Here is a 16,366-nt window from a genome sequence, read left to right on the forward strand (position 1 = left end):
GCCTGTACAGCAGCCATGGCATGCACCTCAAAGTCATTACCAGGCTCATCCCCCAGAGGAAGAGGAGGGCAGCCAGGATGAGGTGCAGCAGAAGCTGCAGTGCCTGTGTGGGGTCTGAGCAAGGCCTCTGGGGGCTGCTCTGGCATCACGGCTAACTGGAAAATGCAACATCTCAAAGAAAGCCCTGCAGTAGCTATGCAGTTCTTCATCAAGGTAGGCAAGCCTCTGGCTGCATCTGCACTATGAGATACAGTCAAATGTAAGGCAGTTAGCTCGGTATTACCAGGTGACTGGTTTCACTGTAAATACCATTAGCTCAATTTTTGGGAGCACTAATGTCGAGATTACAAGCTCACAGTGACCTGATGGGTTTAGCGTCAAGCTTGAATTCAGAAGGTCGATTTTAAAGGCCAGTGTGGAAGTGCCACATCTTAAAATTGAATTTATTAGCTGCCACACATGTCCTGTATGTATTCCACAGCCCTGTGTGCTGCACCTGGCTCCCAGATCCCTGCTACTAGCGGGAGCCAGGAAATTGACCAGGGCTGCTGCGCTGTCAGTTTCCCAGGTCCCCCAAGCTGAGAGAGCCAGGAAACAGACAGCGCTGCTGCACCTGACTTCCAGCTCCTCACTACCAGCCGGTGCCGGGAAACTGACCAGGGCTGCTGCTGCACCTGGCTCGGAATTCAGGGCTGAGGAAACAGTGGGCGAGGGTCCTACAATGTGCTGCTGCAACAGTCGCCATTTGGTGATTTCAGTGTGGAAGCGATGTGGCGAATATGTTGGGCGCCTGTAGGAGGTGAGGCTACTCAACATCGAATTAAACACAACCTGCATTATAAAATCGATTTTAATAAATTCAGCTTTGTCTTGTAGTGTAGACGTAACCTCAGTATGGGTGGGGAACGTGGGTCGAGAGGGAGGGGGTGGCTTAAACGGTGTGCCTGGCCACTACTCCCAGAAGCGATTGCTGACCATGAGACCCTGTGTGACAGGGTTCCAGGGCCTGTCCTGTCAAGAGAGCAGCTGGGCAGTCTCGCCCCTCTCTGTTGACCGAGTGATCTGCTTTTCTGTGCGGACATGATCCGTTGGCAGAAGTTTTGTAGGAAGATATCGTCCAGCAGTAACTACTGTTGACAGATCACTGTAGTTTAGATGTAGTGTTAGTGTTTAGCTACAGTTATGTACTCAGTCCTTTGAAGATAGTCTTGTTTTGAATGTTTTGTACATAAAAATAAGCAGCTTTCAGCAATGTCTCATGAATGAGTTGATAAAAAGGCATCAGGAGCACGTAGTAAGTGTATGTTTACTTGGTTTTGTATGTCAAGATGCGCTACCAGCAGCACAGTGACAGTGTCTAACTGTCATTATGGATAAATAAATCATCTAGGCAGCCTGATGAGTCTTAAACAGATTTGTTTTTTTTAAAAGCTAGTCTGTTCTGTGCATCTTCTTCATGTTCATGGGAGACATAATGCAAATGTCAGATATCTCACACAAAGACACACTTCTATCTGCAATGAGTAGAAGCCATACCCCTATCAATTTCAGACACTTTATTGGTTTTGGTTCACAGACTTTATCTAAGATGATACTTTATTTTTTATTCTTCACTCTGATTTTGGCAGCAAAGCTAGAATGAAAGATACCTGTAAAAAATAATTGTGTGATTGAGGCATCCAGATGACTTCAAACATCGATCTCTGTCATAGCTTTTGGGTCTCAGATGTTATTCATTCTGTGTCTCTGATATGCATTCTGTTAAATGAAGAAAATGCATCTTACAACTAAGTGAAATGCCAGAACTTAAATGACTCTAGGAACACAAACAACTATTTTCAGAAATAATAATAAACAACATAATCTGAGTGATGATCAATTTTATAGGAAAGTGAATCTTTGTCACTATGCTGGTGGATGACTTGTCTTACACTGAATTATAGGGCTTTTTCTACCTTTATATGGCACTCTTGTGCCTTGCTGTTGATGCTGGAATTAGCCAGTTCTTAATACTTTCTGTATTTCATTTTGATCAAGTTAGAATAAAAATTTTCTAGGTTTATGATTACATATAATTCTTGGCCTCAAGAAGATTCACAGAAACCTCGTTTTATTCAAGACTCAGTGTGAAGCTACCTCATTTGCTGACTAGATTTAGAACAGTTTTAACCCGTTCTGTACTTTCATATTATTATTTTATTATTATTTTATTTTGCTTTTACATGTTATACAAAAAATACTTTTCTTTGCAAAAAGAATGGCCACTGGTCAGAGATGCTTGTCCTCTTTATTTCATCTTTTTTATGTATCTAGCCTGAATGTCTTGGACAACCTTTTTCCTTGTCTGTTCAGCGCCAGTTCATTTGAATCCGTTCCTTTCTTTGTAAAAGAAAAAGAAGCCTATACTGAGCCCCTCAACCCCAGCCAATCCAGCAGCTAGGGCTGCCAAGGTGCTGGTACTCAGCACAAAATAAGCACTGGTTTAAATTCACTTTTTCAAAATACTAAATCATGTACTCAGCACTCAATTATTTTGCAAAAAAAAAAACCCCAAACCCTTGTTTTGAAACACACCCGAATCTTTTAACTGAGGAGACAATACTTACATTTTCTAGAATCCATGCTGCTTTGTCTTTTATCATTTTTTGGTGGTATTTCTTTCTCATGCAACATATGCTTGTAGCAGTGACAAGTAGCATAACAACAAATACAGCTACTGTTGAAGAAACAATTATGATAATATTTTCTTTTCTTGAGCCTCTCTTCTCACACTTCTTTCCCATATACCACCAGTCATCACCTGCTGGACATCTATTAAAAAAAAGGAGTGACACCTATTCAACATAAAAAGTAAAAAAGATACAGTTCTGTAAACTGTTGGTTCGTTATTAGCATACACTAAACCTTTGGGATGCAATGTATGTGGGAAATTGAGTTACTATATGGGGTAGTCCCACCAGTATATGCACACTACTTGAGCTGCCACCTTGCTGCTGTTTCCCTTCACAATCCTGAGGAGCTCTCTTCCTGTTCCAGAGGGAGTCACTTTGGCTGACAACCCTCTAGGGAAAGTCTAAAGGTCAGACTGGCTGATCATTCCGATTACTTTAGCAGTTGACTTGGTTGTATGTTGCTCTGTAAAAAGCCCCCATGTGTCTGGGACATCAACACCCATGCAGAAAATAGTTTCCTTGGACCTCTCCCCATTGCTGCTGATGTTCAGCTCCCCTCTTGACCTGACAGCATTCATGTAATGCAAAATCAATTTTCTAGTCCTGGACACGGATGCTGCTGCTAAGCAGGGCTGTTGTTTGGTTTGCCAGTGTTACTGCTAATTCGTAGTACTGGCCTTTTACAGTTATGCACCCGCCATGTTCACCTCTCTGTTCCACTTCTGTCTCCTTCACCTAATCACTTAAAGCAAAGTGTGTGGATGGGAACAAAGAATTATCAACAAAAGTGACTCAACCAACCACCTGGTAGAACCATTTAGATACCTTACACCACCCTCACAATTCAAAGAAACTAAATTAGCATGCTCGAATAACCCTCCTTTTCCTGGGCCCACCACTCCTCTCTCTCATTATCAATCAATTTCATACATTTTTAAAGAAAACTGGGGGGGAGAACTCTGGCCCAAATTCTCAGGTCTGACCAGGTCTGTTTGGCATAGGAGCTGAGGACAGGGAAGCAAAGGTAGCTTGACCACTGCAGTATCCCCATTCTGGGACTGGCTCATCTCAAGATGCTCCCATCATGGCTTCTTTCTTTGTCCAGGCCTCTTCTCCCACAAGTGGGGAGGCATGTTGGTGTAGGGCTGTCCCTGGAGATTTTCCTTATGCTGACGCAACTTCTGCACGGCCCCTTTTCCCGTCCCCTCTGAAAAAGAAACTGATAAGACTCAAACAGAGCTGCATCGTGCCTCCAAAAAGGAGAAAATGCCTTTTGTTCTGAAGAACTGCTTTTTTCTCCTCTGCTACGGCTGCTGTTATGCCCAGAACACGTAACTGCTGGCACAGGGAGCAGAGGCTTCTGCGGTCTTTACTGAAAAATATTACTTTAAATTTATAATACTCCTGAGTTTACCCCCCGCCCATTCCTTCTGCAAACCCCGTAGGCTGCAGTTGGTGGCTGTCTGACCCCTTTAAACCCCCTGTCTATTAAATTATGCTAACAGTCTTAGAAAAAGATCCACGTACGTAGAACTATGAGCTCTCATGCAGGGCATTGACCTTGATGACATTTTGCTTAACCAGGGCATAAATATAAAGTTTAATGTACCTGACCATTAGAATGCAAGGTGTGCAAGCATTGGCATGACTTTGCTGTAATACTAACCAATTAAAAGCATGATGATACTTAGTTTAAGAACACTATTAACCAATCAGGTTGCATATGTAAATAGCTCCACTTTGCTTAGCTCTAATACATTCCACACATGCTGCGAATCACTTCCTTGAGGGCACATACCTATTTCAGACATCAAACTATGTCCCCTTTAATTTCAAAGGTAAATTGTTACACTGTTGAAACTCAGAGCCATAATCAAAGCTACCTCTTCTTTCAAAATAATCAAGATGTACTTCTCCTTTGACATTACATATAACTTCTGTACCAGCTCTATTGATATTTAACTCTCAGATTAGGATGAGGGGAGGGAATACTTAATCACAACAGATTAAAAATAAATATTGGTTAAAAACAGAATACTCTAAAATGCTAAAAGGCTGAGGCTGGGAACAGCTGGCCACACATTTAGTCTCCTGGATCTGTGAGCCGTGTCTACACGTGCACGCTACTTCGAAGTAGCGGCACTAACTTCGACGTTAGGCGGCGAGACGTCGAAGTCGCTAACCCCATGAGGGGATAGGAATAGCACCCTACTTCGACATTCAACATCGAAGTAGGGACCATGTAGTCGTTGCACATCCCGCAATGTCGAAATTGCGGGGTCTTCCATGGCGGCCATCAGCTGAGGGGTTGAGAGACGCTCTCTCCAGCCCCTCAGCTGAATGGTGGCTGCGTGGAGCGGCCCCTTAAAGGTCCCCTCCCCCTCCCTTCCTGTGCAGGAAGCTGAGGGAACATGCAGGCGGCAGCCCAGACACGCGGCCGGCCTGCATGTCCCTCAGCCACCCAGAACAGGGCCAGCACCTGCCATGGCTGCCCGGCAGCCCCCCCAGCGGACGCCCCCCAAGGGGAGCCAGGGCAGGCAGCCCAGCCAGGCGGGCAGCCAGGCTGGCAAGCGGCAGCGGGGCCCCTCCTGAACGGAGGCCGAGCTGCGGGACCTGCTGGGGCTCTGGAGCGAGGAGGAGGTGCTCCAGGTAATGGGGAGCAAGAGGCGGAACGTAGATGCGTTTGCTCGGCTGGCCGACAGCCTGGCTGCCCGGGGTCACCCTGCCCGCACTCCCGATCACGTCAGGAGTAAGGTGAAGGAGCTGCGGCAGGGTTACTCCCGGGCCCGGGATGCGGCCGGCCGATCTGGGGCTGCCCCCGTCACTTGCCCCTTTTACAGGGAGCTCAGGGACATCCTGGGGCCCCGGCACACCTCCTCCCCTCCGGCCACCCTTGACACTTCGGCCGACGAGCCCCAGCAGGCCCTGCAGCCGGAGTCCGCCCCGGAGGTAAGCCCCGCACCCCGGGGGCCCCGCCCGGAGCCCACCCCCGGGACATCGCGGCAGGAGGAGGAGGAGGAGGAGGACGACGAGGGGGGCTCCTCCTCCGCAGAATCCAGGCTGCAGATCCTCCTCCTGCCATCCCAGAGCAGCAGCCGAGCCTCCGCCCCCCGGGGATCTCCGGACCGTGGGAGTGGATCGACAGGTATGTACCCCCATCTGGTGTACACCCCTGGGCTTGAGGGGTGGGGGGTAATAGATATGTGTCCAGGGCCCCCCACATGCTCACATGGCCATGGCCCCAAGGACAGCAGGGCCATGTCCCTCACAGCAGTGCATCAGCCCCTGCCCCCCACCCCACCCCGCACGACAGTTCCATGCCCCATCCCCGGGGCAGGGGGGAGCGGAACCTCGAGGGGCCCCCAGGAGGAGGGGGTGGGACACCCCGCAGCAGCAGCAGCAGCAACAGCAGCAGCAGCAGCATGTGATGGAGTGGGGGGAGTGCAAAAGGGAAACTCAGGCTACATCTGAGCAACAAGAGCCGAATAGCTCCCAGGGGCAAAGGATGATCCTGGGGCTACAGCTGGCAGGTGACACCTCTGCCCTGAACAAAGAGGAGGGAGGAGCCGAGCTGGCTTGGAATTGGGGGGGGGGGCGCCACAGGTAGAGACTAGGGGAAGGGAGAGCTGGAAGGCAGCCAGCCTGAGGAGGGGGGAAAGCTGCATCCCAGAGGGGCACTCCTTGGGGTCTTCTCCCCAGGACAGGTTGGAAGGACTGTCTCTTCTGACAGCTGGTGCTGTCACTCCTGGGAGAAACTGGGCATCGGTGGCCTAAGAAACCTCTCCTGTCAGACCCTGCGGAGTGAAGTGAGAGTTGCTCCCACCAGGGGACGGGGTGCAGTGCAGGGGGACCCCTGAACCCCATCCATCACAGCAGCATCTCCCGGGGATGGGGATGGGGAGCCTGCAGCACAGGGCTGGGGAGACAAAGGCCACGGCTCGGGGCCCACACTAACGCCTGTCTCCATTCTTCTTCCCCTGCTCCTCTCCTGTGTCCCGCACCTGCACCATCAGAAGGACCGGAAGAGAGCGCCGGCGAGGCATCAGTGGTCCCGGAGAGCCCTCCGGGGCCATCGCTCCAGGCAAGCCCCTCGGCCGAGGACTGACCGGCCCCACGGCGGGCTAGACGGCGGACCCCGTGCCACCACCAGCCGACGGCAACGGACCCCCAGCTGCTGGCCATCCACCGTCGGCAGCTGGAGGTCGCGGAGCAGCACCTGCAGCTGCAGGAGTGGGCACTGGCCTGGCGCCAAGAGGCATGGGGGGCCTACATGGAGACTTTCAACCACCTGGTGGACTACCTGGCCCCCCCATGCCGCGCCGGCCGCCGCAGCGCCCGACGTGCCTGCTCCACTCGCCTCACCACCAGCTGCTCCGCCCGTCGCCGTCCCATCCGCCGTCACCCCGCCACCCACCGCCGAGGGCCGGAGCGCCGAGGGACCCCTGGAGCCAGCTGAGACTCGCCGGGCATATCTTCCGGTCCGCCCCGCCCCCAGCCAGCCCCGGACAGGGCTGCGGCCGCGGCGGGGCTCCCGGCCGCCCACGCCCAGTGCCGGACTTTAGGGGCAAGGGGCCCGGGACGTGGCCCCACCCCCGTATATAGTTGGAACTTATTATTTTGTGCCCCCTGTTTGCCCCGTCCCCCCCATGTAAATAGTTCTCCCCTTTATCCTCCCTGGTTTTCTTTTTATTACTGAGCACACTTTTTTATTACTATTGTTTTATTTGTACATATTACTTTGGTTCCACACATGTTGCATATAGTTTGTTCTTGTTTTATATTTATAGTTAAAAAAAAAAGTTCTAAAAGAAAAAGCAGTTTAAGTTCAGCCACAAGTGCGTGCTGTCATTTGTCCAGGAAAAGTGGGAGGGGGGTGCGGTTGGGTGCTCCATGGTGGTGTGGGCGTTGGGGCAGGGAGTGTGGTGGAGGAAGGGGCGGGCAGTGGGGGGCCTGGCAGAGTTCACCCCGCGGCCTCATCATCGAAGTGGGCCCGCAGGGCCTCCCGGACCCGGGTCCCTTCGGGGTCCACCTGCCGACTGGGGGCAGCGGGTGGCTGCACGTTGGCCCTGCCGGCCTCCACAGCCCAGCCCTGGAAAAAGGCCTCCCCCTTGCTCTCCACCAAATTGTGCAGGGCGCAGCAGGCACCCACAATCAGGGGGATGTTGTTGGGGCCCGCATCCAGGCGGGTCAGGAGACATCTCCAGCGTCCCTTCAGGCGGCCAAATGAGCGCTCCACCACCTGGCGCGCGTGGTTCAGGCACTGGTTGAAGTGCTCCTGGCTAGCGGAGAGATGGCCCGTGTATGGGTGCATGAGCCAGGGCCGGAGGGGGTATGCCGCATCTGCGATGACGCAGAGGGGCATGGTGGTGTCCCCCAGAGGGATCTCCTGCTGGGGGATGTAGGTCCCCGCCTCCAGCCAGCGGCACAGGCCCGAGTTCCAGAAAACCCGGGCGTCGTGGGTGCTGCCAGGCCAGCCCACATAAATGTCCTGGAAACGGCCCTGGCTGTCCACCAAGGCCTGGAGGACCACAGAATGGTAGCCCTTGCAATTCATGTAGCCTCCTCCACTGTGATGCGGGGCGCAGATGGGGATGTGAGTCCCATCCAGAGCCCTGAAGCAATTGGGGAAGCCCAGGGTGGCAAAGGCTGCGATGGTGGCATCTGGGTCCCCCAGCCTCATGAGCCTGTTCAGGAGCATGGCATTGATGGCACGCACAACCTGCAGGGAAAGCACATGGGACAGCACCAATGAGGGGTGAGCAGGGTGTGCGTGGCCCTGCCCTGCCCTCCCCTCCTCTGCCCTGCTCTGCCCTGCCCTCCCCTGCCCTCCCCTCCCCTCCCCTCCTCTGCCCTGCCCTGGCCTCCCCTCCCCTCCCCTGCCCTCCTCTGCCTGGGCCCCCCTCCCCTGCCCTGCCCTTCCCCCGTGGGTTCTCTTACCTCCATGAGGACAGCCCCGACGGTGGCCTTGCCGACACCAAACTGCTGTCCCACGGATCGGTAGCTGTCGGGAGTGGCCAGCTTCCAGACAGCGATGCCGACCCGTTTCTCCACTGTGAGGGCACGCTGCATGGTGGTGTCCTGGTGCCTGAGTGCGGGGGTGAGCCACTGGCACAGCTCCATAAATGTCTGCCGGCTCATCCTGAAGTTCCTGAGCCAGCGGTCATCGTCCCACTCCCCAAGCACCAGCCGCTCCCACCAGTCGGTGCTGGTGGGGTAGCTCCACAGCCGCCAGCGTGTGAGGCAGGGGGTGGGGGCAGGGTGCTGCAGGGTTGGGGGTTGAGCCCTGCTGCCCTGGGGGCAGCTCCTCCTCCGGTGTAGCAAGGAGGTGCTCAGCTGCCTCCCGCATGGCATGGAGCAGGGCAAGCCCTGCTCCTGCCAGGAGGGCTGGGTGGACCTCTGGCTGCTGCTGCTGCTGCTGCTGCTGCTGCTGCTGCTGCTGCTGCTGCTGCTGCTGGGGGTCCATGCCTGTGTCGCCCGGGGTCTGTGTGCCTATGGCTCCTCAGACCGCGTGCTGTGCAGGCTGTGTGTCTGGGAGGGGCCCTTTAAGGGAGCGGCTAGCTGTTGCCCCGGAAGCGCTAGTCCGCCCTGTGACCCTGTCTGCAGCTGTGCCTGGCATCCCTATTTCGATGTGTGCTACTTTGGCGTGTAGACGTTCCCTCGCTGCTCCTATTTCGATGTTGTGCTGCGCAACGTCGAACTTGAACATCGACGTTGCCGGCCCTGGAGGACGTGTAGACGTTATTCATCGAAATAGCCTATTTCGATGTCGCTACATCGAAATAAGCTATTTCGATGTAGGCTTCACGTGTAGACGTAGCCGTGATGTTGGAAATTCACTTTAATTTATTAAAATCTGCCATTCTTCTTCAAGGGCAACAAATCTGGTTAATTTTCTTAAATGACAAATTCTGTTACATGTTTTTATCACAACATTGATCATGAGATTAAATTAAGTCAGTTACCTGCACACAGGTTTTTTCTTAACAACACTGCAGACACCCCCATTTTCACAGGTATAATTTCCACAGGAATTTGGAGGAGTTGTGACTAGAACTGTTGTGGGGCTTGTTGTTGTAAAGTTTGGCTGAGTTGATATCAGATGGGATATGTCTAAAGAAAAAAAAGAGCATCAGGTTTTCAGTCCATGCTGTTTTTCCAATGGGCCAGCTATCAGAACTTTCTATTACCTTGCTTTTTACAACTCAGATTTTCTGCAAATGGGCACAACATTTGTCAGCATGAAAATGTGAATGCATAACACAAAATATTCTAACGATAAACAGCGATAATATACTGGATCTAATATATCCAAAGCAATTTTTAGCTGGTATAAATAAATAACTAATATTTATACCTTTCAGCACCATGGAATTCCTATGCCATGTTTTGCTGTTTCTATTCAGAAACAGGTGAGAGCCCAGAAGTGGTCTCGCTAAGAAATTTTGTACTGAAACAGCATAACATCTGATGTAGTTAGATTTTTAACCCACTAACAAGCTAGGAAGGTGATTATAAAATGAATATAACTATAATAGCAATATTTAGTCAAGCACATGACTAACTTTAAACACATGACTCTCAGGACTACTCATGAATAACGTTAATCATGTGCAGCTATGTTTGTAGGAGTGTTAGCCGATGGCCAGGTAATGAGTGGTCTGTGAGCCTATTTTACAGCCGAGTCTTTAGCTACTAGGATGGCCCGTCCCTTTGCAGCAGACAGCCAAGATGGCCAATGGATGCCCCTGAGATTCACCCGAGTAGTTGACTGCTAGGACAGACTACCCCTTCGCAGTGGCCAGGGTGGCTGATGGGTGCCCCCGAGATTGGTGCAGAGAGCTTATTCCACCCAAGACTTTGACTGCTAAGACAGACTGTCCTTTCACAGTGGGCAGCCCGGGAGGCTGACGGATGCCCCAAGAGTCTGCTCCATGGAGGCAGCATGACTCAGTGCCCAGCTTTTACTGCACCTTACCACTGACCAGGCTGAATATAGCCAAACCGGCTAAGGTTCTTTGTTTGTGTTTGGCCGAGTTACAGCAACTAGAAGGAGTCAGGCTGAAGCTTAAACATGGTTACTATTTATTACAAAGGAGAAATGAAAATCTTAATGGTTACAGAATTGTATAAAGTCTTAATGATTGCAGTTGCAGGAAAAGTTAGATAAAATCTGAATGGTTACACTGTTATTGCTCTATTTGCTTAGCTACTATAGTAGGATGATACAAATGACACGTCAATTAGAGAAAGTTACCCATTTGAGGACCAGACACCTCAGACTAAAGAGCTCTTACTATTAAATGTGCACAAAAAAAACATTGCAGGTATAATTCTCACCCGTGTCCTTCGACTCCGGCTTAGCCAACGTCGTTCACTGAATCCCTTGGGAAGAACAGATATGAGGAAAGCATCCCCTGGATCCTCGGGAGGCAATAACCTTACCTGACTGGCAGGTGTAGGTAATTGGAGCTTGGCTAGAGTAGGCTGCTGGGCCCTCTTTATACCCCCTTGGGATATGTATAGTCTTCCTTATCTAAAAGGTACCAATTGTACTGGTTCGTCTTTGTGACGCCAGCGCTTACAAGGCAGTTACACTTGTAAGACAGAGGTAACTAAATTTATAGAAACGGGGCAAACTTTCACACGGGCAGTAAAATCCCCCTTCTGGGACAAAAGTGTGGGAGGATCAGTTATCAATACCAGCCAAGGGCAGCTTGAAGCCCCGAGGCCATTGGCTAGACCGTTAGGCCTCTTGTCTGTATTCTTCAGTCCAGGGTCATGCTGACATAGCACATCTGTGTTTGTGAGGCACCGGACAGTGTTTGAGATTAGCGCATCTGTGCTCTCAAAACATTCCAAGACTGTGCTGTTTCTTTGTGCTGTGTGCTCTGAGGCACCTGAGAGGGGCAGGCAAGATGGACTAGAGCAGGGGGATTCTGTCTGGCTACAAGGAGTTTGGCATTATGTGGTACTAAAAACCTCATACTGTACACTTATGACATTATAAAGAATTACTTCATAGTGCTACCATCAATGTTTCCATACCTTGCATTGACAAAAGAATGTAAACACCATCATCTTTGATGAAGTTGCGACTTCTAAGCCTTTGATGAGTTAGAAATACACTAGTGCCCCTTCCTGGCCCTCTCATGAATTGAGTCCCATTGGTGAAATTAGAAGGAGAGCCCACTTTGTCTGGCCTGTCCCAAAAATATGATGAAAAACCTGGAGAGTGAAAAGATATATTTTGTGTCTGCGCACATGTCCTGAATATGAAAACACAAAGTTACTCAAAGCTTAGAAAAGGAGAAGCAATGGCTATATTGCTTGTAGGATTATATAAATTGCTGTTTCTCCCTCCTCCACACACTCCAGCCCTCAAAATCTACTCAAGTGTGATGTGTCGCTCAGGCGGCTATATCAAGGAAGACTCCTGATGACTTGTTAAATAGATTTTTATCCTGGTGTGGGAGAAGAAGAACCTGAGGCCAATTCTGTGTCATACAAAAGATCTGCTGTGGAATATTTTTGGAACAAAATCAGAAGGAAAATTGGGAGCACATTTTTTTTCAAATACAGCTGTTTGGTGGGTCTCAATAACAAAGAATTTGCTGGTAGTCTGTGGAGAACTAGCTAGTCACAAATTGCTGTCTCTTCCTCCAGACTTGACAGCTTGACATTGCAAAGAAGGGACCAAACACTTGTGGGAGTAGCTGGCAACATGCTTAAGGAATCAGCTTAGCTGCATGTAGTAGGGGCTTTCACTACCTAGGAGGAGAAGAATCAAGAGCTGTCCTTGGAGATGTAAGCTGCCGGCAGGATATGAATGGCCAAATGAAAAGAGGAGAGTGGGCTGTATACGCAGGGATACAGAGGACGAAGTGAGCTGACCAGTATGTTCAGGTGTAGGATGGAAGGGAGCTAAATGTCAGGGAATAGACTATACAGGGTAATCAAATGACTGTCAACAGGAAATCATGTATAGTGTTTATTAAAAGGGGTACCCACCCTGCCATTCTAGAATATTTGTCAACTACTTTCCACTTCCCTCTTGAGGAAGTTAAGAGTTTCTGTGAATCACAGAGCAGTGGTATTTAAAAATATATTGTGATTTCTAGGCAATTTCTGGTGCCTTCTGGACCCTAGCATTGCTAAAGTCTGGGAGTCCACACAGCTGGATGCAAAGCTCCATGCAAATCAAGAATTTAAAGATTGTGATACCGGTGACTGTAGAAAAGACCTCATTACAGGGAAATAAAGGAAATGTCTCAGGGATGTATCGAATGTACATTAAAATAAAATTCTATAATTTACCTCCCCATAGAAATTCTTACTCACTTCTGTTTTCAGTCTTTACCTTTTCACTGAATTTTCTCCCTTTAAAATGGTTGGGAGCTATCACTAATCCTTCTTTTCCCTCTCACCCCCTCCAGCTGCAGGTTATTGAATTTTAATTATGAGTCCTTTGTCCAGTGAAGATTAGGTTTGACACCAATGCTCCATTCATCATGGGCTCTGGGTAATGATGGCACGCTTATCTTGTATTAACTCATGCATGTCGCATAGCTGGTTACCTCTGCCTATCTATTTTCAAGAGGGCTGCAAAGCCACCTTCTCTTGAGCAGATGTGAAAGCTATTGTATTGCTTAGATGAAATGAATCTTCAGAAAGGATGCCCAAGGCCCCTGCTCAGTCCAGTTATCCCATCCTGCTCTGGGACATACAGTTCCACTATGTCACTGCTTCCTGCCATTGCACTACATTCCTTACAGATGTAAATAAGTGAAACTCCACTGAAAACAAAGGAGCTACACTTACTTGTAGCAGGAGAGAATTTGACCCATTGACTTTTTGTTCTGTTTTTACCAAGAGCAAGACAATGTGTTGTGTAATGAGACAATGCAGTCACCATTTTTAACTAACCTGTTACTACAGATAGATCTGTTGTTACACTTCTTTGGTTTGACATGCGTTGACGAATATCGGGATTTTGATCCAACAGCTCCATAGTGGCTTGTTGCCATACACAAGGCCACTGCAGACGATCGTCATTTACTCCAGAGATTAAGTACAAATACATCGCCAAGTTAAATGGATTATCACTAGTACCATTTACATACAAGCCAACCTGAAAAGCGTAGCCTTTATCAGAGTAAAATGGTGGACTGTATATTTTTCCCTGTGTCCCTGCAGGGCTTGTATTGAGGAGATGCGTGAAATTTCTTATATGCCAGACATGATGGGGACACTGGGTTTCTGAAAGGTTAATATCATCAACAGAGAGGCCTCCATTCGATGATCCATTTCCTTTTACACCTTCAAATACAATTCTGAATTTCCTTGTGGCCTTCAAAGGAACATGGTAAAGCTGCCAATAATCCAGATGTGAACCTGAAAAAGAATTGTGGGGTTTTCCAAGATGGCAAACAGGGCAATGAAATACTGTGCAGTATTCAGGACTCATGACAAGATTATACAAAAATGTATTGATTCCATTAGAGTTGAGATGACGTCAGTCTCTCTTACCAGTACTGCTTTTGTTTAAATTAACAATCGGGTGCAGGAGTACACTCTTTCCCCTTCTAATTTTCGAAGGTATGTTTAGTTTTTTAACATGCAGAACATTTACTGAATTTAACAGTGGGGGGAAAATGTATAATTCTTAGAGATCTATTTTTCTTGATTATGTATTTTTCAGAAGAATTTGGCAGTGAGTTAATCCAAATGTTATGATAACTGGTCTTGCGCAAAATACTACCTAGTACCTCTGTAACAACCCCTTCCTCCCCGAACAAAACAATCCACGTCTCACCACCACCATTGCCAAGACACACCTCATGAACAGCTACAGATTGTTCCAGAAAAGAAAAGGATGGATTGATTTTTAAATCAAAACTGTTTAATTACCAATTTTAATCAGGATGTAAATCAGCAAGCAGGAAATCTCGATTGAAATATATTTTATTTATGTTTTACACCTATATTTTTTAATTTCCTAAAGAAAACCTGATTATCTTTGATTAGCGATTATTATAACATGTTGATTTGCAACTAAATATAGCTTTTGTACTAAGTTTCGTGCTTTTTATTGCCAACCAAGAAAGCACACTATATCAGTACATTTAAGCAGGTTTGTATCTGAATTAACATATATTCAGATTCTTTAATTTTATATTTTTTCTATTATAAAATAAGAAATTATCTATTTCTTGATTACTAGATTAACTTTTACTTGTGATTTATGTCAAGCTCTATTGTATGGAAATTCAAAACAGTTAAAATGCATACAAGGAACTTTTATTTTTTTATGAAATAAAATTACCTTAAATAATTTAGCTACATAAGAAAAAGAGTTTATGAAATGTTTGGTACTGAAAACTGATTTATTAAGAGCAGGAAATATTATCTGTATTGAGTGAATTGACTGAATTATTTCCTATCACCACGCTCTGTACGATTTTGGAATTAGCAGATCCCATCCTTTCACACCTATTTGCTCAGTTCCCAACTGGTTTATTAACTCTGAATTAATTAATTATTAAACTGAACTATTTGAATAAACTGAAAAAAAGTATTTGTTGCAGCTGCAGAAGAGACTACTGCTATCACAAGCTGGTTTAGTACGTCAGCAAACTCTGATTCTAGATACATAGTCAATGACTTACACCAGTTCAGTGGTTTGACTTTCTTTTAAACTTGACAGCAAATGGGTACTGCTTAAAGTTATTTTGTATCTAATTTAAATGATAGATAATAAATTTAGGGCTTAACACAGTTTATTAATTTAAAATTTAATTTTAACTGGGTTTATTTTAAAAAGCTCTGTGCTTAATTTGATTTTTAAATTGGATTTAAATATTTGTAATAATTGATTTATCCACTATGCACTACAGACAGACAGGTACCAACCAAATATCCATGTGACAGATTTCAAGAAGTAGGCTGAAGTACAGCGAGGGAGAACTTGCTGTCAGGATAGATTTAGTGAGATTCAGGATTCCCTTTAAATCAGTGGTTCCCAAAGTGTGCCTCCAGCCTTGCACTCTGTTTTTATGTTACAGCTGCATAGCTACATTTTACGCTCCAGAAGGCTAATATGAATAAGTTAGTGATTAGGGTATTTAAAGATCAGCGTCATCATTTGTCATCGTGAATGTTTGGCTTGTGGCCTGAGAAAAGGCTTGCATTGAGTGGAGTGGGCCTCGGGCCAAAACGTTTGAGAACCACTGCTTTAAATTAACCTGAGTTCTACATTAGATCCTGAGAAGCCCTGATACTTGTTTGTCTGAGAGGAATATGAGAGTGTACAGGGATGGCAAAAGCACCAGCAGGTGAGGTTCAGGGGACAATCAAACACACATCAAGAAAAGGCTAGAGGACTTGAGATTTGCTATAGGGAAGACCCTGTAAGCAAACAGGCCTAATTAGAGTTAGGCTACATCTACACTTTGCAGTCTACACCCACACAGCAATGGCATTTTAGCTATGCTGGCATAATCCTGTAGTCGCAGACAACATTGTTATGTTTTTTTCTATTAGTGTGGGAATACCACCGCCTTCCCCAAATAATTAGACACTACTATTCTTTCCTCAACATACCTGTATGTAGAATGGTGGGGTTATATTGGCCACTGTCCATGGCTGTGTGATATTTTTCACACCTGTGGCCAGGACAGCTGTACTGACTAACTTAA

The 16,366-nt window shown here is 47.6% G+C and overlaps 1 protein-coding gene across 1 annotated transcript in view; it reads right to left on the reverse strand.

Moving 5' to 3' along the window:
- Positions 1 to 1,664: 1,664 nt before the first annotated feature.
- MEP1B (meprin A subunit beta) overlaps positions 1,665 to 16,366 on the reverse strand; it is a 39,754-nt gene continuing 25,052 nt past the window's right edge. Inside the window, exons 11-15 of the mRNA XM_074985811.1 lie at positions 13,596 to 14,063; positions 11,718 to 11,897; positions 9,635 to 9,782; positions 2,607 to 2,811; positions 1,665 to 1,758 (exon numbers count right to left, since the gene is read on the reverse strand). Of these exons, the coding sequence (XP_074841912.1) occupies positions 1,723 to 1,758; positions 2,607 to 2,811; positions 9,635 to 9,782; positions 11,718 to 11,897; positions 13,596 to 14,063 (1,037 nt within the window). The 3' untranslated portion in view covers positions 1,665 to 1,722. The remainder of the gene's footprint in view (positions 1,759 to 2,606; positions 2,812 to 9,634; positions 9,783 to 11,717; positions 11,898 to 13,595; positions 14,064 to 16,366) is intronic.

The sequence above is a fragment of the Carettochelys insculpta genome, chromosome 2 (assembly GCF_033958435.1).
Source record: "Carettochelys insculpta isolate YL-2023 chromosome 2, ASM3395843v1, whole genome shotgun sequence".
Taxonomy (NCBI): domain Eukaryota; kingdom Metazoa; phylum Chordata; order Testudines; family Carettochelyidae; genus Carettochelys; species Carettochelys insculpta.